This window comes from Macrosteles quadrilineatus, unplaced genomic scaffold (genome assembly GCF_028750875.1).
Source record: "Macrosteles quadrilineatus isolate MER2022 unplaced genomic scaffold, UCM_ALF_1.0 Scaffold_2__2_contigs__length_208266976, whole genome shotgun sequence".
NCBI lineage: Eukaryota > Metazoa > Arthropoda > Insecta > Hemiptera > Cicadellidae > Macrosteles > Macrosteles quadrilineatus.
The window spans coordinates 110,593,769-110,616,561 of record NW_026542595.1 but is presented as its reverse complement, the minus strand read 5'-3'; the positions used below and the strand labels follow the sequence as shown (position 1 = coordinate 110,616,561).

The 22,793-nt window shown below is 32.3% G+C and overlaps 1 protein-coding gene across 3 annotated transcripts in view; it reads right to left on the bottom strand.

Annotated features, from left to right (window-relative positions):
* Positions 1–20,357: 20,357 nt before the first annotated feature.
* The window catches only part of LOC128987925 (multidrug resistance protein homolog 49-like), a 49,817-nt gene continuing 47,381 nt past the window's right edge, over positions 20,358–22,793 (bottom strand). For all 3 annotated transcript variants that reach the window (XM_054409021.1, XM_054409020.1, XM_054409022.1), the window contains 2 exons: positions 21,573–21,719; positions 20,358–21,329 (listed from right to left, as the gene is read on the bottom strand). In XM_054409021.1, coding sequence (XP_054264996.1) covers positions 21,138–21,329; positions 21,573–21,719 — 339 coding nt within the window. In that variant the 3' untranslated portion in view covers positions 20,358–21,137. The remainder of the gene's footprint in view (positions 21,330–21,572; positions 21,720–22,793) is intronic.

The window sequence follows — 22,793 nt, the reverse complement described above, 5'->3', positions numbered from 1 at the left end:
TGTGCTATCCACACCTGGCTCAGACAGACGTCTTCCAAAACTTATCCCTTTAGGTTCTGTGGATGAGGAAGACTTGAACACAGGAACTATAACTACCGGAACTTGGTGGGAAATACCGGATTTGATGGGGCCACTGTGCCGCCAGTACTCGTCAAATAATCGATGTGGCGCTGGGGAGAGGGTACGGCAATGGTACATGGATCAGTTCATGACAGGACTTTATGTCCCGTGGCAGACGAAGTCGATTGGTATGGAATCAAATGACAACAGTAAAGATATTAGAAAAGTGAGTGAGTTGAAAACCTGTAATGGAACTAGTGCAAGACTTATAACCTTGTAATAATTGTAAAGCGAATTTCCATGTTAATCATGTAAATAAAATCATAATCGATGTGTTTTGTAGAAAAATGAAACCATTAGTGTGTGTTAATTTAAGTAGGTAAAATTGAAACCTACCAATTTAAAAAATAATTTATAATAGGCCTACCGGTAATTATTCTGTATTATTACGAATTTATAATCGTCAGTTGAAAATAGGAATCATGTAAGTTTATTTTTGTAGAATTATTAAGTGATGTCATGTATTTGTTATTGTCAGTAAATATTATTATAATAATATTAAAAAACATAAAGGACACTAATTTATTATACAGGGTGTCCCGGAACTCTCAACCAAAATTTTAGAGCATTGTTCCTGAGTTAGAAACGTATGTAAATACCATATTTAAATTGGCCACAAGTGCTTATTTACTTACACAGCCGCCATTTTGTGTTTTTCACTTATTATTTTTTTTCTAAAGAACGGTTTTAACATACGAAATTTAAACTTTTCACAAACATTTATGACAACTAAGCAAAGCTAGACAAAAATTATGAAAATTTTTCAAATTCGTCAAACAAAATGGCGGCCATTTTGTTTGATGAATTTGGAAAATGTTCATAATTTTTTTCTAGCTTTTCTTAGTTGACATAAATGTTTGTGCTAAGTTTCAATGTCGTATGTTTACCCGTTCTTTAGAAAAAAAGTAATAAGTGGGAAAAACAAAATGCTTGGCTATGTAAGTTAATAAGGACTTCCGGACAATTTAAATATGGTATTTACATATGTTTCTAACTTAGGAACAATGCTCTAAAATTTTGGTAGAGAGTTCGGGGACACCCTGTATAATGTTTTCTATCATGAAAATTATCACTTTGAAAGGCTTTTAAAATCCACACCATTCGTGTGAGAACGGGCATCAAAGAGTTTTCATTGAAAGGCTCTTATCCTGTTAAAGCCCGAAAGGATAACTGTACTTTGTTACAATGATTCAAGCTTTTCTTTTATACTTTTAGCTTAAAAATATTCATTTACACACATACATCTGTAGCCAATTAGATTCGTTTACAAATCTAAGATACTTCTAAATAAAGAGTAAAATAAAAACTGATATTGAAAAATATAATTTCTAGTAAAAGGTCTTACGAAAAAAACAATATAATAAACTTAACATGAAGACAGTTAAAACAAAACCTAAGTAATTGAATACTTTAAGTTCAATGTACAGTATTAAACAAGTTGAACAATTCCATTAATTTAATTCATCTTCAGCTAATTTCCCTTCAGATAGGTAACAAATACACTAAATAAATTCTTGATTAGAATCACGCCTATTAGTGCTGTTATATGAATAATATGGTAGACCCCTTCCAGCAATAAACAATAATTATAATTATAAACAAACAATTTCCTTGAAGAGATTGAAGCGTTAATAGACGTTTTACTAGATTAAAAATGTTTTTGAAGTGAAAATTACTATCAACCGGACACCGTGGTCATCATTAGGCCCATCAGGAACTAACAGGTTATACCTAATACCAATACGCATATTTTTTATGACGAGACATTAACAATAAAAAAAATATCTATGTGTTCCTTGAACCAGTAAACCTAAGCATTTGAGCATGGCGTAATTTCAATTGGACAAGGATAAATTTAAAGAAGAAAACCTGTGTACAATTTGTGCATTTCAATAGGATTAAAACTAGTTTCAAAAGCTTAACGAATCCAATGGAATTTGTAGAGGTCCAAGCCATAAAGATTTTTAATTACCTCGACCAGGTTTCAGTTATAACAAGATTGGCCTATTTAAAATTCATTCCCATAAACTGTTTCATCTCTGGTTTATAATCTGACTGTGGTTAAACATTCAACTGAAGGATCAACTGTTCAATTACAATTCACAATTAACAACTTATAAGAAATAAGGTCTGTATATCTGGGTATTCAAAACTGAACTCAACACGATAAGTGCGGCAACGTCCTAAATTTAACTACCTTTTTTCGTCACCATTCGCCCCCTTCCGCTATCTAGATCCGCAAAATAGAATAAATCGGTAAAGTAAGACTGCTACAAAAGTTACAGAGAAAACCCTTATTGTATTAAGTATATACAATTTACCATAGATATACATTTAATAGACATTACATTCTCTTGTCAAGCTTTTCTCAAGCAGGAGAGAATTATGTTTATAGTCGCAATTGTAAAAAAGGCACAAATAATAACAATAATTATAATAATATGTTTATGTAAATTTGTTACTGACAAATCACTAAAATTCATTTCTATTTCATTACTAACCCTAATATGAATTACCATAAATCCTAGTTAAAAAATCAATACAATTCAAAACAATTAAACAACTATAAAAGAAATACATTTACGACTTATCTCAATCTCTTCTCTGATTTAATCTTCAACATCTGACAGTGTTTAATTTCGGTTTGAGTTTAAGCGTACTGTGCTTAAATGATGATGTAACTGCAGTTTTGTTTGAGCACTTTATCTGATTAAAAAGTAGTGGTTTATGAAATTGGCGTGCGCAAAAAACTCATCAGGTTAAAGTAAACGAATGTTGGTCGACGTGCTCTCGCATGCTAAAACTTTCTTTTGATTAGAGTACCTAGTTGTCACCAGGATTATATATGTGGACACGAATATTAGAACAGAAACTGTATTGATCATACACATAACCAAATGATGTCACTTTCCCAAATCTTATACAAATAACATAACATATGATTGGACGTGTTTGGGACAGTTTCATTTAAGTAATACGAACATGCTTAATTTCGGGTTAGCCAAGACTTCGACAGATTTATCAAGCTTTGATAACTTCCTGGTATTTGACTAGATTTGGTTGGGTTTGTGGTTGTAAACTACTACTATATTGTTGTACGTAGTTTCTCATGTATCGGACAGGATCAGATTCCAGATCCCAAAGGATTGTAAAAACCCAGTTTTTACCCAGCGAAATAGAAATTTTTGCTGAACGCGTTTTGATTCACCACCGAAAAAAAACTTTTTAAAAAGCTTTGCATTTTATGAGGAGAATAGTAGCAAATTTGTTATGTTGAAGACAAAAATCTTTATGCGATGGAATTGTGTGCTGTCAAAAATAATTTTGATATGCAATAATACAAGATCAATAATCAAACTACACAGGTTTAGAAATATCTGAAAACATCTAGAATATTGCTCAACCAAACACGAAAAAACTGTAACAGATAAACATTCCACGTGAACAAATGTGGAAATAATCAATTAAACACAAAAAATCACTGAATATCAAATTTTTGAGAGGAACCGTACATTAGAGAAGCTACAACATCTGATTGAAGATACAAGAGGTGTTGTTTTAAAGTTGTGAAGTGTGTTCAGTGCAGCGGATATTCAAACAAACAAACCTAAAACAACGCGAATTCTTCCATCCGTGATCGTCAGCAGCTTTGATGAATTCGCGAGAAACAAAGGGTCCGTGAAACAAAACGACATCGGAGCAAGCGAAAACAAAAATATCGCGTCGGACTCCATCAAAAGAACAATCTAGAGGTGTGTTGCTATAACGACTGTGGCGCTGGTGAAGGCAGTTCGTGTTTCAAAGTGTGTGAAGTAGACAATCAATAACGTGAATTTATTTTTATTTGATGTTTCAATACGTTTGAGCACCAAGACTACGAATTAGGGGCATGCATATTTGTAAGCATGGCAAGTGTAGCTAGGAGAATCTAAATAAAAACAAATTCATTTTCTCCGGAATCACATTCTCATGACGATTTACTTTCGTACGCAAATAATTCTGCCCCCTGGTTGGGCAGAATTATGTGCCCAACGCTTAATTCAAGCGTGTTATTTGCTATAGTTTAAAGAACTTCGTACGATGTTATCTGTTAGGATTTTGTGATTTATATAAGGGATACAAATTAAAGTGTTGTTCAAAACTAGGGAGGTAAACACAATTTAATTACGGTTAGCTTACTCAACACTTAAAATGAAATAACATTCTACGAAGGTTTATAGGTTTCTGAGATTTCTCACAAGTTCGAAATATTTAAATGCGAAGAGGTTATCCTTTAATGCAATGTACAAGAAAATAAATCACCAGAAAGTAAAAAAGGGTCTACAAACACTTTTGAAACATATATTTAGATTTGTAAGTGACGATAGATTTTGATCACTCCAATAGTCAACATACCCAATAGGTGAATAAAGAAAACATTTATATCCGTGAACTAAATTAACTAAGTGGTTATTTAACCACTTCAATACAAAATCAAGAACTAGACCTGTTTGTTGCTACGCAGGAACTTGAAACACTATCATCGTTTTTAAATGAAAAAAGTGAGTCGTTTGATGACTACAAGTCAAGAGCGTTAAGACTTGCAGGCAAAGAAGAACCTGTATATGGCAAGTAGAGGATAGGAAAATTATTTTTTTTCCTGATGAAAGCCCGGACACAAGAATGGAACAAATATCTCCTAGAGAGAGATTCGGTACTGAAGTATTTGTTGAGATAATTGATAACCTAGTACGACTAGACGAAAAAAATAGAGGCCTGTAAATATCTTGACTCAAGATTCAAGAGATTCCAGGATTTGCAAATCAAAAATTCCCAAGAGGTGCCTTGTGAGGCTAAACTATTAGGCGAGAAATACCAAAAAGTTATTGATGGACAAGACTTTTCCAAGAAATGCAACCATTTCAAACAGTACATGATTTTGGACAACATAGCAAAAAAATCAAAGAAATGTATACCTATATAAAATCAAACCAATTAGAGAGCACTTTCTTCAATTTCTTCAATTGATATAGAGGTCGCAATCTATATAACATTAATTTAGGCGAAAATGCATTTGGTATCTTGCTATATCTATATTATTTGTAAATCTTCCACACCTTATTTGAACTGTTAAAGGAACACTATTTGCGTCTCCCAGAGACTTATTGAAAATGTAAAATAAAGTAGAATATTGTCCCTATCATAACTCTCTACTACTGCAGAACAATAGAGTACAATCGGTAAACTCATCAAAGATGTGGTATAATTTAACGCATCAAATGCGCTTTGGTCGTTGCGCATTGTAGATGAAAGCATTAACAGATTATATACTCGGTGTAACGCTCTATCTCCACCATGAAGCAGACAATAATACATGGTTAGGTACTATCAAAGACCAAAATTAAAATAATTAATCGTGACAAAACTTAAAAATTACTTTGAATTTGGATTTTTTTCTTAAACATAGTTGTGGCTTAGTGCTCCCGATTTTTCAACTGTACGTCAGTTTCACAACATCAACAAAATATCGTAAAGAAATTAAACAATCAGAATTAATTGTGAATTTTAAGATTTCTCTTCATGTAGCTTATAGCTGAAGTCAATGACTTCTAAATACGTATATTCTGACTTTCATGGAGTAATTGTTCCAAACCAACATCAATTGAAGTTGACATAGTATATTATTTGCATTAAAGTAGACATTTATCCAAGCTTACATAATTAATTGAAACTGTCATGTTAATATTGATTGTTTGCTTGCGTTTATGATCTTCGTGAATATCCCAGCTTCAAACTATGTAACATCAACATTGCTGGATATTCTCTTGGGAAACTCAATTTAAATTATTCATCTTGTTTTGTAGCCTTTGTTTTTGCAGAATTCTTGTTTTTTTTTCAGCAAGTTTCTGCAAAAACAAAAGCTACAAAACTAGGTGAATAAAATGTCCTAGTTCTTAACCACTAAGAAAATAGATAAAAACTAATTTCTTCCGTAATACTTTTATGAGAGGAAGACAACGCAGTTTATACAGGAACTTTACCGTTTATCAAATAAAACAGCCAAATTACTTAGACATTTATTCGATAGTTTCGATACTCATTTCAGTGTGTGTTAATCCAGCCAGGCGTACGAGAGTCGGCTTGGAGTACGTGATACAATTTTGGACAAAGTGCTCAGCTAATTTATTAAACACATTCCCTCTTTCTCCTAACGAATGTTGATGTGTGCAATGAGCGCGCGTGAAGATGTATGTGTTTCGTGTTCGCGCATTTTAATCAGCTCAGTCAGCCTCACTCCAATCCACATAATATACCCAAAGTTAAAATTGTAGCATGAGAAATCATGTAGTAATTCATTGGTATAGTAGTACGTTTTTATATGCTTGATGAACTGAACAATTTGTTCCAAGTTATATTTTAGTACATTTTGGGGATGGATTTTTTTTACGAATATTATAACATGAACAGTATGGATCATAAAAAGAAACAAATGACGTCACTAGACCGAGCGTTAACAGGTGGTTTGGACGTTTTTCGATACTTAAATTTTTTTAATATTATTAACTTTTATGCCAGTAAGGTAATTTGTTTATATTTTTGATATACAATTTATCTTTAAAAACCTGAGGTTTTTGTTTAACTCAAAATGTTCTTTGACTTTGAAGATTTTAATTTTCCAGCTTAAATGAAAACTCAGTAATTAGACAATTCGGTTGGTAGGGTAAGTCATTATCCTAAAATTTACACAAGGCATTAGACAAATTTTGGCTTACTTCGTTGCAAGAACCATTGAAGCACGTAGGGAATAGCTAAAAGACAATGTTTCAAAATATATTGGCCAAACCAGTAGAAGCTTCAAATGTAGATTCCAAGAACATATACAGGCATTTAAATATAAAAATTCCACAAGTATGAAATCGAACTACGCAGAACCCTTACTAAAACTAATCATAAATATTAAAACATAGAAAAAAATGTACAGTCTCAGCAATTTAATTTGAACCAAACAAAGACAAGTTATTAATTCAAGAAGAATTTTACATATAATAAACCATAAAAAAGATCCTGAAAACATACTTAATACTACGCAGAACACCTACTAAAATATCAAAACATAGAAAATAATTTACAGTATCAGTAACTTAGTTTGAACCAAACAAAGACATATTATTAATTCAAGAAGAATTAATACATATAATAAACCATAAAAAAGATCCTGAAAACATACTCAATACAATGCAAATCCAAAAAGAAAACCTAATACTGTATATGAAAAAATTTTATAAAATAAATCAAAAGAAAACAACACCTGAGCCAACCTATGTTACAAGACAAAATTCCAAAATCATATGATAATTTACTTTTTACATTCTCCCCCTATACCATAGTATATGGAGAAAGTATTGTTTTCGTCAAAATTTTCGAGTTTGAGTTTTGAGTGGATATATCCGTTTTGGGTCCCCCTGGACCCAAAAAAGTGGTTTTCAAAGTGATGTCTGTGTGTGTGTGTGTGTGTCTGTGTGTCTGGATGTGTACAGAGCTAGGGACTACACCTGTGGTCCGATTTCGATGAGATTTGGTATGTAGGTTTTAATCCATGGTATCTCCAGGCGTTTTTTTAATTTTTTTTGAAATTTTGATTTTTAATGGGGATTTTCCTATAAAAACCCATAAAAAACCGAAAAAATCGGATTTTCTCGAAAATGGCCCGAACGATTTTGATAAAAATGTAGTATGTTGTAGCCCTTTAAATTCTGAACAAAATGGTACAAATCCCATTTCTGTAAAAATTACGGTTCAAAAGTTATGGTAAATTATGTTATTTTCCCATATAAACCCCATAAAATAACGTAAAATAGGATTTTAGAAAAAAATCCGGTTTTATTTTAACATAGTATGTTATGGTCCTTAAAATTTTGATAGTTTTTCATTTTTAAAATTTTTTTATTTTTAATGGGAATTTTCCCATAAAACCCCATAAAATAACGGAAAAATAGGATTTTCCCAAAAACGGCCAGAACGATTTTGATACAAATTTTGTATGTAATAGTCCTTTATATTCTGAACAAAATGGTACAAATCCCATTTCTGTAAAAATTATCGTTCAAAAGTTATTGTAAATTATGTTATTTTCCCATAAAATAACGGAAAAATCGGATTTTCACAAAAATGGCCCGAAAGATTTTGATAAAAATTTAGTATGTAGTCCTTTAAATTGTGAACAAAATTGTATAAATCCTATTTCCGTATATTTACTCTCACCGCTTACACATGATAAAGGTTGTTGACAAACTTATGGGAGAAAGTATGTGTCAGAATGCTGATACCGTTTATTTTATTTACATTTCTGTTTATTTATAATTTTTCATAACTGTGATAATGACCTAAGAGCCGAAACATGTTAGTTAATCAATAAATGAATAACTTAAAGGGTACTAAATGTTTAATTATTTATTTCATTTCCTAATAGTAATAGTAGCCCTCAGTCAGCCAACGATTTATTCAAATAATATTTTAATATTGGGTTTAAGAAATACATAAATTAATTTATCAGCCATATTCTAGTTATGTAAAAAAAACACTCAATAATTTCAAAAAGTTGTTTAGCTGATGATATGCATTAGAAATCGTACTCTGCAGAAAAAGACTATTACAAGTTCAACAGTTGGCGACATTGTACGGCTCCAGGTTAGGAAGTGGCGGGAAGCGACGGCCATTATCAGCTGTTTCCGCTCAGTCGTGTAGAAGTTGATACACGCAGCGTCCGCACACCGTACACCCACTGTACTTGCGGAGCCAATCATGTGTAAAAGATCGAGAGTTAATTCAGTTGTAGATGTGGGGAAAGTATTCTAAGAACATAGATGATCATGTTAAGGCTGATTTGACCACTGTGAGAGGAATTATAGATTATATATATATATATATATATATATATATATATATATATATATATATTAATAGATTTGTTAACAGCATCATTGATCGATTGCTCTCGCTTGGAATCGAACCGGTGATCTTTGAGCTTTGAGGGCGGACATTATGGCCACTCGGATATCAAGACGAAAATTTTATATTTACCATCATGCAAATGTTTAAATTATAGTTATAGACTGATTAAAATCACCAACAAGTTATAAAATAATCTACGAAGTGGTTTAACACTGTAAAAACCAAAATAAGCGATGTTTTCTCAAAATGATTTCAAATCCTTATTTTAATTTGTTCAACCAAATAATTAAGTTATGATATTTGGCAAACAAGTGGTGAACATTTTTACCTGTTGTTATACAATGTTCATGATTTCAATATATTTATTGTTCTGCTATCTATTCCACACTATATTGTATACCAAAGTGTTTTTTCGGAGAATTACTTGATCTATAAATTAGGATTTTAACTTAATAGTGATGCAAAAACGTTGTTTTTTTACATGTAAGCAATTTAAAGATAATGTTTTAAGTTGTGTATTTAACTGAACTGCTTTGCTTTAATTCAGTGGCCAAACAGTGATACGTAAGCAAATATCTATTAAATCAGAGTACAAATAGGTATAATAGTTGCTTAACTAAACAATATTTTTATATCAAATTTTACTAACTTCTCCCATAGATAAGTTTCAGTTTATTAGAACTATAATTCGTTCAAAATTTTCTGATCAAAATTGTTGAAAGCAAAGTCAACACAGATTGCAGCTTTTCAATACAAGAAACAATGGTGAGGTTTATTTTCTACTCTATAATTAATTAACGGTCAGGTGTGCGATCTAAAAGTGAATCCGCGCGGCTTGAGAGGCTAAAGTAAGCGACGCCTACGAACCAACAAGCACACCCACGTCCACTATCTGCCAAAAATAAACACTATAGGTTATAGTTTACAAACTAAAGATCTAACTTAAACATATAGATACAGATAGAATTGAAGTGTAATTTGTTGGACTATAATATTCTAACTAATTGAAAAGTTCTGTACAGTTCATGCAGATAACCTACTAAACAGTAGGCTACTATTGGGTAAAATATTAAATAAAATTGATTTTCTGCTATGAGTCTTTTTTTAAATAGGCCACTTGCCAGTTGCCACTCTTTTACAATGTGATGTGGTGTTTTAGGTAAGGTTAGTTTAGTTTGGTTCAGTTTAGTTTGTGAAAATCACAAACAAGGTACCATTTTCGAAATTTGTTTTGTTCTATACTCATTTAATATAACACTAAAACAAATTTATATCATGGCAAATTTTTCTCTAAAATTAAACATCAGATTTACATTTGTTTTTACGTTTATTTTGTTTGTTATTTTCATAAATTAAAGTGAAATCAATTACCTAAATACCCGTAGCACAGTTTGAAAGCTTGAAAAGACCAAAAAGTATATTCATATTCGATGGAAAGTGGATACCGGATGAAAAATACACCAAAACGATTTTATATTGATCTAATACTTCAACCTAAAATACCTTATACTAATACTTCAACCTAAGATATATCGTATGTTCTGTAACCCTCCCCCCAATTATTTATTAAAATGTCACCAATAACCTAAATTCACACACAATTTCAAATTACATTTTGCGCTTGCGCTACTCCAAAACTAGACTCAATTTCGATCGAAATTTCCCTGCACCCTCATCCAGTATTGGCAGTAGTTATAAAGGCATGAAGTACACAAGCGTTGGCTTAGTCACTTGCATGCAAATGTTTCAACAAGTTGATTACGCTTTGACCCGGCCCAAGATTAACATCAGGCACGCACGCACACATTCGTACGAGTAACAACAGTCAATAACAATAGTGCAGTATTTGGAAGAAACGTGCGTAACCAGTAATAAACCGAGTATAACAGTGTGCAAATAACGAGTTAAATGTCCAATAAGGATAGAGCGATGTCTAGTGATCAATGGGCGAAAACTATCAAACCGAAATAGTACACTTTCCAGTCTGATATAATAAAATATCTATATTATTAATACGCGACATGAAACTTTGTGAACAATAAGGCTTATTTATGTTTTAAGACTTAACCCCACATATTATATACCGAAATTTTTGTCTAGGTGCGTAGATTTGCAAAAAACACGAGCTACAAACATTTACTGACTTTGTTGAAATGAAATATTTACTATTTGAATTTGGGTTGGTGTAAATATCACAATCGAATACAAAAAAAAAAGACTGAATTAACACTGTGCTACATTTCTTGAGCTATCATTTAAAGAGCCGATTTGCAAACTATGGAAACATGGGGAAGTTATAGAACACCGCCAAGTAGAAGAAATATAAATTATGTTTTTTTTTATTAATAATCATTATTATGGGCAACCTAATGCGGCTATGAGTGGGAAACATTTGTAGAAGTCACAAGAAAACAAGATCAGCATTTGAAAAATGATAAGATATTTACAAGATATGTTGATTGTATCTAACTGTTATGTACATCATGAGTATTTCCATAATCTTTGAGTCATCGGAAATTATGACTTTTTAAAATAACGTCTGTAATACTTCGCAATTGCTCGAATTCGAGCAACAGGTACACTAGTTACTTTTTAATTTCCACCTCAAGTAAAACATCTTCATACAATCATTCTATGTTTTGCATTGAGTATACTGTACATTTATCCAAATAATATGAATTTTAATTTTTATGCAGCAATTTGAAAATATACACAGACACTGAACGGAATTACTAAGGACCCTTTCTCTAAATATAGCTTTGATCATGCAGGAGTTTGAAGCAGTCATAAATTACAAATGTCTTAAGGACTATTTTTGTGCACGCCGACCATGTAGGGAACAATTGGAGACTGTGAACCCAATGAGTATGGGGGAATAAAAAGTGTCCAGTTGTAAAAATTGTGTTACTTTAATAATTTGTACATGAAAATAGGTGAAATGAGAGTAAATTAATTACAAGAGTTGGAAATTACTTTTTTTTATTATGAGTTTTCAATACAATTTTACTTTTCGCTCCTACCCAGAGTCTAAACATTTACGTTTACATGTGTTCAATATCTTAAGAACAAGGCAATGTGTTTCCCATCTGTTAAAACCATAACAGTTCCTGATGGGAGTTCTCCCTCTATTCAGGTAGGCAATAAGTACATTAAGAAAATTTTAAAGACTTAAACGAAGTGACTTGGCTGTCTCTCAAGTATATATATATAAATATATATATTTTTTCTTTTTGAGAATCTTGTCTAAGAGATTATTGTCTCTCCGCGCCAAAACCAAATCAGTATCATGCTAGCGGTATCTACATGTTTATTGTGTATTTATACCATTTTAACGTTTTTTGTGTTCGTGTCGTCTGTGTTTTAAGTGTGTTTTTGACGAGTTGCAAGCTTTGAAAATGTTGTCTTCGCAACGAAACATGTAAGCTGATGAGCAATATTAATCGTTGGACTATTTGACGGAGGTGTGTAAAAAACCTATTATTGCCGTGATATTTTCAGGACGAGCCAGTCCAACCAAACCTAATCAGATGGTCAAGGGCCCTCGGTCTTGTCTTTATAAAGGGGCCTCGGTCATGTCTTTATAGAGGGGCCCCTAGTCTTGTCTTTATCGATGGGCCCTGGTTTCGCCTTAATCGAGAGGCCCCTGGTCTTATCGTATCAAAGGGCCTGGGGGCCCCACACTGTCTTTTCTTTGTGCAAAGGATCCCGGTCTTGGCTTTATCGATGAGCCCCGGTATTGTCTACATGCAAGTTGCGCTACTAAGCTCTGTAAAATCCTGCTTTAGTGAAGAAAAAAGGAAACCACTTACTAGTTATTCCCAAGTAGTTAACACTTTACTGTTTTCAGAATATGAACATTTTTACACATTCAGTAACGAGGCAGTACAGCGGTGTACGACCCCTTTTCCCCGACGGTGCCTCTCTACATTGAAGGGTCCTTTAATTAAAGGACTAATTTAGACCGTGTACCTCTCTGCTCGCTATCAATGGCAATGTTGCGGCCTTTAGTCGTATAATACTTTTGAAACTTCATTTATGTCACCTTGTTGTTATATTTTATACTTTCAAGACATTTTATAAAATAATTTCCACTCGCATTTCATAAGTATTATTAATTTCCACGTATTTTTTACATATTGAGTTATGTTACACGGAAATCTTGGTGAAAGAAATTTGTTTAAACACTATTAAGACATATGTATGACGAATAAGTATTAATAAATTAGGTAAACTGATAGAAAACGTTAAACATATCTTGTATAATGTTCATTACAAATTTTAGGAATAAAAGAAGAGCCGAAAAATTTTAATGGATTATAAAAAGTATTAAAAACATTTACATTTTGCTATTTGACAAGAATATGTCTCGTATGTAAAATAATTATGTTTCTTAAGTTAAAATCCCAGTATAATTGAAACAAGTCGTTGGACATTAATTATTCTCAAAAAAACTAATTACTAAAACAATTTCGCTGTGCATTCATTTTATTTCTTCACTAATGGAAGATTTAAATGTAAAAATTGCGTAGTCCCACTTAAGTTTCCGGACAAAATTCTCTACAAATATTTCTGCGGCAACATATTAAGCACATAACCAACAATAACTTGCTTGTCACAATCTAAAATCACAATAAGGTTTTTTTTTAAGTTTTGACTTATAAAGGCATCGTTTAACTGAAAATTCTCCACAGACCATGTATGGTTTTAACGTATGAAATAGAATTAAACTCTTAAAAGTATTAAGTTTGTTTTTTTCACTTTGTGTGGTTAGTTTTGTGTCCTACAGTCTCATTTTTGATCAGTTTTATATTTATTTTAGTTATAATGTACACAGCATAACTTATTGTGAATAACCTGCTAACAAATACATTTTTTCATCTATATTTAGTATAATAAAATATTTTAAAACTTAAAGTCCCTCCCTTGCAGCAAAACCAAGTACTTCTCTTTGCGCAAAGAGTGGGGAAAACAATTAATTATTTAGAAAAGTACTATTTATAAATTTTCTTTTTTAATTTCCTTGGATCTGTTTGTAAGGAATGTTACACGATAAATACCTAGTATGTTACCTAGTGCAAAAGATATTATTTTATACAATTTCACGAATATGTTTCTAAATAAGTTTCAACAATTGGTTCTCACTCGAAAGTTTTATTGGGAAACAGTGTAGTTTTCAAAAAGAAATCAGATAGTCATAATGAAATAACAATATTAGCTTTGTTCGGTAAATCAACTCAGAAGATTAGTTCATAGAACAGACTTCTGTCGGAAGTTTAACCACTGCAAAAAATAGGATCTGAAACTTATATTAATATTTGTACTTGAGTAATTAACAGTTGAACTCGAGTAAAAATCGAGATATTTTCATAAGTAGACTACTTTGGAACTACTTTACGGTAATTATAGAGATCCATCCTTGAAAATTAAATATAATAAGTGAAAAATACCAAAAATATTTACGTGGTCAAGCCCCGAAAAAACGTATGCTGGTGTATATTAAATACAATGAATAGTAAAATAATGAATTTATGTAATACGGAAACTGCTACTTTTATATTCCCAATTTGTCAAAGATTGGGAATTTTAATTAACTTAAAAATGTAAAACGTTATTGACATTAGGCTGTTAAATAAATATTTCTATTTTGTAATAATTTTTAACACCAGAATTTTATATTTCTAATGTTATTTGTTGTACCTTATTATAGCCTGTACATTTATGTAATGTTTTCGGAAAAAAAATAAAAATTAGGATATTATTGACGGATTGTTTTTATTGCAAAAAATATTTTTTTTCTAAAAAAGCCACAGTAAAAACAAAATTCAGATGTTTATGAATACGATGTTATTTAAACTAGAGGTCGTACAGTTGTCGAAAACTCGACAAAAAATATTCAATGTACAGACTTCTATATTTCCACTCCACACTACAAAGGTGATTGGAATTTATTCAATTTGTTTTGATTTTCTGTTTATATTTCGTCATCAACATGGAAACCCATTAGGCAAATTTTATTTTATTTTAAATTCATTTTTGTGCTTATATTTTAGCCTATATTAATTTAAAAAAGGGAGTCTACACTTCTACAGCAAAATTTATTTCTAACATCATGCGTAGATTTTCATTAATGTAGTAAAAAAAATTTAATAGTTTACATACAGAATAATAATATAATATAATCCCAATTAATTATTATTGTTTAATTTACAAGATGTTTGAATAACATTTGTTAGCGACTTGGAATTTACACGGAGAACGGTAAATTTCGATCAAACGGCGTTTATAAACTTTTCAGAATGATTATAAAAATTTAAAATAAAATAACTTAATAAAAACACTAAATTACACATTAGTACGTATATATAATTAGATATTTCACTCACCGACACGCGGCGCTCAGATGTTGTAAATCAGTTATACCAACACACGAACACAACCGAACGTTCACGGCGCCGGACGGCACATGACTGAGCGTATAAACGCCGCGACGCCCCACTAGCGCTGCGACGCGGACAATCGGCGAACTACGTAATGGTAAACATCATTGATAGAATGTTCCGCACCTCCACCTTGTCTTTAAGGAGGCTTGAAAAAAGTTCACGTAGCTGCCAATTAGTTATTTTGATTTTCGAGATGGACAGTCCTCTGATAATCGAGATACAAAAAGTTAAGATTCCTGTCTAGCTGCTAACCCTAGTTGAGATGGCAAATATTTTCGGTGCATTTTGGAGTTATCATCATACAGTACAAGGATGGAATACTTTTTCCGAAGATGGTCATAATCCACATACATTGAAAAAAAAAAACATAACACGCAAAACTAAATAGTTTTTTTACGTGAGTATAGATGGTTATTAAATTAATGATCATTAGTATTTCTATATGAATTGCCGCTTGTTACAAAGTTTATTAGTAAAATAAAAGTTACGAACATAATATCAGAGAACTTCAGACTGATGAGATTCAAAACCTACTGCCTCACACCAACCTAATTACATTCCTGCTTTTACCTCAACTCACAAATACACAACCAATTACACCTTGGCTCCTATCAAACCAACTCACAATTTTACATTTAACAGAGCTGACTCATTTTAACGATCAACACACAACAACACATTAAATGGATCACCTTCATAAAACCAACACAATTGCACTCCTGTTACAATCACATCAGCTCATAACAACAACACCAACACACAAATAATATCCCCAACAACGCAGTAGCTATAACACAAACCTTCCTAAACCTTCCAACAAAAATCAAGGACCACAACCATCGCAAGAAGTCCCTAGCTTACGAAAATCAAGCCAGTCTCTCAGCTGTAGAGCAGTATCCAGAGTTTGTTAATGTTTGATTAATGTTTGTTTGTTTCCCTGTCAGTTAACCAGAAATTGCAGCGTATCCAGTTCCGCCACGGGTAGGCCGGGAAAAGTTGGACAGGATTTTTGTCTATGACATCCCGTTGAAGTTCTAATCTAAAATTAGTAGTAATGTAGCTCATGTTTATTTTTTAGTTTCGTCAAAATGAATAGGTTGTAATTATTTTTTCTCTGTATACACTGCCACTTAACTTACATAACTTTAATTACGATCATGTAGGATTTACTGAGCCAAGGTTTTTACTAATTATTAAGAGACAGGTAGTATTGGGAAGCCCAGCGAGTGCCATTCTATTTTTTACCGTGGGGGTCATAAACTGTCAAAACCTTTTTTTTTAGTCGAAGTAGGTAGGCCAAAGTGCCGTTTGACTCCCCAGAGCGTAAGAGTGATTCAGCGGAGGGGTATTAGTGGAAGGGATTAGTGTATTAGTGTAGTGGGCAGTATGTAACGAAACCGGGTACAGTTTCTTCACTGGGCTACCCTAATCGATTAGGTTAGTAAACCTTTGTTCAATTTGTTATAATCAACAAGTAGGGTTAGGTTAGGTTATAACAGTTTCATTTTATCCCTCAAACAAGTTTAGCTTATCCTTGGTCGATCTCTCCACTTCCATACCCGACACACCATGGAACCGGCCACTGATACCTGGCTAGCACTCGCACCGTTAAGCCCCAAGCTGTAAAATGACCTTCGTAAAAGTTTTTAGGCAACTAGCGCTCGGTCCTGCATTCGGTAGTATCAGTTGGACTATACCCAGACTTATTTTGTTGCAGATGAAGACATCTGGAATTCCATTGTAATTCTCCAATCTTCAGTGGTAGGGTTGTCTACAATGGTACAAGAAATAAAAGAGGCAGTAGCGCAAGGCTCAATGATTGTTGCTGAACCCGATGAAGAACTAAATTACATCCTCCAAATGATTCCTCTGACAACAGTCAAAGATTTTGAGAAATTGGATGTAGATTTAAAGATGAACAAAGCTCTACAGACCAAAATTGTAAGTTAAGTTTCTCCATTACTGCTAACATCATTAGGGCAACATAAATATTTTAAAATCAATTTTATTGTTTGAAATGTTGAGTAAAAATCTGTTGTCCCCATTTAATTCTGAGAAGATTTGTATGATTAAAAAGAAACTACAGTAGAATCCCACAAAATTGACTACCTATAACTCGACAATTTATTCAGTCAATAACTTTATCTGTAATCTGGACTCAAATTTACAGCAAAATTTCTTTCCTATCCCATAATGTTGTTCTGTAAAACTCCACATTCCTCATTGTGGACGTGAAGTACATGGAGCCTGGGCATACTTATCTGGAGGCTGATTTCATTCACTCAACCATCGAGAGAGTGTGGAAGCACAAACAAATTCATACGACAGAAGAATGGGGATTGCTGATTCAGATGGCAAGAAAAAAACCTAAACCTTATGAAGTAAACATTCAAAACTACGATGACGTCTATGATCTCACTAAACTAGGCAAAGCTGTAATGCACAAGTGGACATTAAACAAAAATGGCGAAACATCATGGATGAAAATCAAGTGGCTAAGGTATGAAAAGTCGAAACTATTTATTGTTCAATAAGTACGAACTCCTAGAAGATGTTGAACTCCAAAGAGTTAGAGGTGAGAATGAATGCCAATAAGTCTCTAGCTTGAGACTCAATTGAATTGAGCAAGAACTATTCCGAACAAATTACCATTTCTAAGGCCAAAAAGAAGGCTTTACTAAGCCTTTTGAAGACTGGATTAATCCCAGAGGTGTACAACCAGTTCATCCAAAACCTCCCCGTTTTACAAAAAAGGCAAAGACTTGGCTCCTTATGGAGAAGAGGATGAAAATGAAGCGGAGATTCCAATTCATACTCACCAAACAAATAAAGGAAGAGCCATAAGTGAAGAAGATAAGAAGGTGAAAAAATCCCAGCCCAAAAACCCCCGAAAAGGAGGAGTCTGAAGTATGGACAATCACACCTCAATGAGCCTGTAATACTTTGTACAATGATTTTTTTTATCTAAGTAAATTAAGTTTGTGATTCTCACTGTGTTTTACATTGAACCCTATATTTTCTGAATGTTAATGATAATTTACCATGCTTGTTCTGAGGTTATTAAAAATGTTTTCCAATTTTTTGCCTATGGCAAAAGTTACTTACATCAAAAACTTTAACCCTTGATAATTTTATTCATTTTTAGCTTGTATAATTTTCAAGCAATGTTTATTGACAGCTCAATATCTATGTATTGTTAGTTATTAATAAGGGTATATTTATCTAAAATAATTAGGTCCAAGTATTTAGCATACAATTTCCCTATTTAACTCAATTCATTGTAAATTTAATATATTTTTAGTTTTATTTTTTCTAAAAACCCCCATTAACTAGGTTATAAGCTGCCAGTTGTCTTATTTACAGGACTTAGCACATTTATTAAGGCAGCTAAGGAGTTAACGAGAAATCTGTTTGTGCTTAGATGTATCATATCCTCAAGTACAGTAATCTTTAGTGCTCAGGTGTTTCATGTCCATCACCTTCTTAAATATTCTTTTGTATTTAGCATGCAAATATCTGATTGAAAGCAACTAAAAACAAAAAATACATGAACAGGGTTGTCATTTTATATACAAGTTTTCTATCTAAAAATTATGCATAAAAGATGTAGCTAAAATAAAACTTCGTTTTGCGTTTTCCGAAAGTTTGGTCATATGGACATGGTGCATAGTAATACATAGTGTACACAAAGTATTTCTCAATTTAATATTTTCTATTGCCTTAAAATTTTTTTTTCTCTGTAAAATTTATGTTTTGTCATAAAATAATAAAATAAGGAATAATTAATAAGTTACTGGTCAATAAATTTTTAAAACTAAATTGTTTATTTATCACATTTTTAGAAAAATAATTACAATTGATTAAATTTAACCACCGATATCATGTAATAAGTTGGAAGATATAAAATCACAAGTAGTAACATTATTTGATAAAATTCAATAATGATATTTAGTGCACATTGGTAGCAGTTGGCAAATCAGTTATAAAGATTTCCTGTCATTATTAAACAAGCATTCTTTTAATCTTTATATTCAAAATTCAGTGCATATTTGTGGTAAATTGTCTTCACAAGTCATCTGTAAGGATTCCCTGTAAATATTTGACGAGCATTTTAGCTAATAAAGACATTCAGGGCATATTTGCAACAAGTACTCTTCGCAAGCCATCTTCAAATATTACCTGCAGAATTTTTAACAAGCATTCTTTGCAAACTTGAGAAAGGCATTCAGTGCATGTTTGCAACAGGTTGTCTTCGCAAGTCATCTGCAACCATTCCCTGCACGTTTTTGGCACATATTCCTTGCAGACTTGCCTCAAACATCCAGTGAAACTTGTCAGGAAGTCTGATATAGATATAGATAGGAAGTCTGATATAGATATAGATAGGAAGTCTGATAACTTTTATGCTTTCAACAAACTTGTTACAAGCTTGTTGCAAACATGTTAGATTGCCTCTGAAATTTGTTGAAGGACTTCCTAAAATCTTCCTCTGCTATCTGGGTTGCTTAAAAGCAGGCCTAAATGGTTGGGGATACCAATTTTGCATATCCAAGAAGGCAAGGAAAAATTTGTTTAAACACAATTTAGGAGCGCAATTAAAATTTAACTACAGAGCTTCTAACGTACTAAGCTGTGTAGGATTTTAACAAGGACAATTCCTGCATGAGCAGGGCAGCTACACTATAACCTCTACCATAAGAAACAAAAAGACTACCATCATTAATTGTCAGTGACTTGTAAAAAAGTACACCATATAAAAACATACTTGCTTAAACAACTTAAAAGCAATCGTGTTATACTTGACCTAACCGTCAAATGTTCAGTTGTATATAAATAGGAAAAAATTTGAAATACAGGTTGAATGGTTCAAAAAACTTTTAATATATACATTGATAACATTAGTTTGTTTCCCTAAAAGCTAAATGATATACAAAAAGTAAACTTATATAGAGTAATATAAAAATATTTCTATTTGTCAATACAAGTGAGACATTGTACTTTATACTAATCATTGTGATCAGCGAAATAGGCACTTTGTTCATGAATGAAATATAGGCATATATCAGCTAAAAACAACAGAAAGTAACAAAAAAAGTAAGTAAAATTAATTCCAGTCATAGATTATGGATGGATAAAGCAATACTTCTAATATGTTGAATCTAATGTCTTCAAAAGTTGATTTTTTAACTTCCAAACATATTCATTTAAAAAAATTATAAAGTGGACCCTTTGTCGATAATTAATTTTTGTATATTGTTCTGGCTATACAAACAAAACAGTATATAAGCATTGCTAAGGAGAATGGAAAGCGTCAAGCTCATAAGATTATAATTACAACTTGAATACAAGATGATTTCTAAAACAAGACAATTTGATTAAATCAAATTGTAAAATAAATACCTACTCTATAAATTAGATGTTTGACAAAAGGTTTTCTTGAATCCCATTAAGGCAGGCACAAGATTTTTAAACGTTTCATGCAGACTGTAAAGTTAATATTCTTCCTATACTATTTGGTATTGTTCTCATGTTGAGATCATGATTTAATGTAAATTGATGTTTGTATGTATAAACATTAGCTTCTTACGTTAATCCCTAGAGGAACTTTGATCTAAATATCACTAATCTAGTCTTATCACAGCCCCGTTACTGTTGCGAAAGCAGCTGGCGAGCGTAATGGCCGCCATTGGCCATGAGCTGGGCATGTGAGCCCATCTCAACCACGGCTCCTCGACTCAGCACACAGATCACATCAGCATTGGTCACCGTGCTCAATCTGTGTGCGATGATGATGCATGTGCGACCCGACGACGCTTCATCTAGTGCCTCTTGTACCATCTGAAACAGAGTACATATTTATTTGATTATATGTATAATATTCCAGCGTTTTAATTTAGATTTAACTTAAAAAATATATATTTTAGTAATGCAAAACTTTTACAATGGAATATTGTTTTGAAAACTATGATAAATTTGTGTAAGGAGCACATTAAGAAGGTCTAGTTTCAATAAAAATTATTTCCACCATCTACACATTTTATAACTATTTACAGATGTTTTACGTAGTGTACTACAATTTACCTTTTCGCTCTGCGAATCCAGAGCAGATGTTGCCTCATCTAAAATTAATATTTGTGGGTTGCGAACCAAAGATCGAGCGATCGCTATCCTTTGCTTCTGGCCACCAGAGAGTTGGGCTCCTCTACTTCCCAGTCGAGTTTCATAACCCTGAAAGTAAGTATAAGTAAGTAAAGTACTGCTAAGTTGCTAGAATTTTACTTTAAATACGAGGGTTCTCCGTAAATTAAGGTCTCTGTCATATTCACAATGAATCTTCTGCCAAAGCATTTAAAAGAAAACTTGTTCAACTATCTAAAGAGCCATATGTTTTATTCAGTAGAGGATTTCATTTTATATTGTAATAGTGGTTTGTAAAATGGTTCATGTGGAGAGTTTGTTTTCTCATTATGTTTAAGTTACATTTTAATTTAGTTTTTAACATTTTTGTATCATATTTTTGACATGTCATCTACCATTGAGGAAACTCCTCTGTATATGGTGTAATTTGTGACAATTTACATGAATAAATGAACAAATGAATAAATGTTGAGCTACCATCGCACTTCAAAACCGAGACCAATAAACTGGTTCTTACTTCATCCACTACTATATTCTAGCCGCTGAGCCGGTTCCCAAGGAGAGCACAAGTTCACATGTACAGAAACCTTATACTGACGTCATAAATATCGAATGTATATATCGATTGTACCGGGTGGTTACGGGTTTTTCTTCGGAATGTAAGTATCGGTTGCACCGAATAAGTAAAGGGTTTTTTTTTGTAACACTTTATTTGACGAATTGAATACTCTCGGTAGTTTATCCATTATAAATCAAATAGTAGAAATACAATAATATTCGTTACAGGCTGGGAATAAAATAATTACTGATACTTTGGATTGAACATCCAAAATGTTTGCAATTGTTTTCGTATTTACCTGACTTATAAAATAAAAAACTTGAGTTCACAGGACGTTGAATACTAAGAATTTATTTCATAGCATCCACAATAATACAATAACTGTAATTAAAGTAGACGAATTACAGGAATTATTATCGATTCTAGAAGAGAGTGAAATAATAATTGTAACTTTGACATGTTAATGTTTGGGAATGATTTACTAACAGATATTGCCCATCAGTGTAAGGTGACAATTTAAGAAGCCCAAGAGGACTGTTTTAGATATATTATTTTATGGAATTTACAGTCACGTAAAATAGGTCAATGGTCAATGGTTTAGGTTT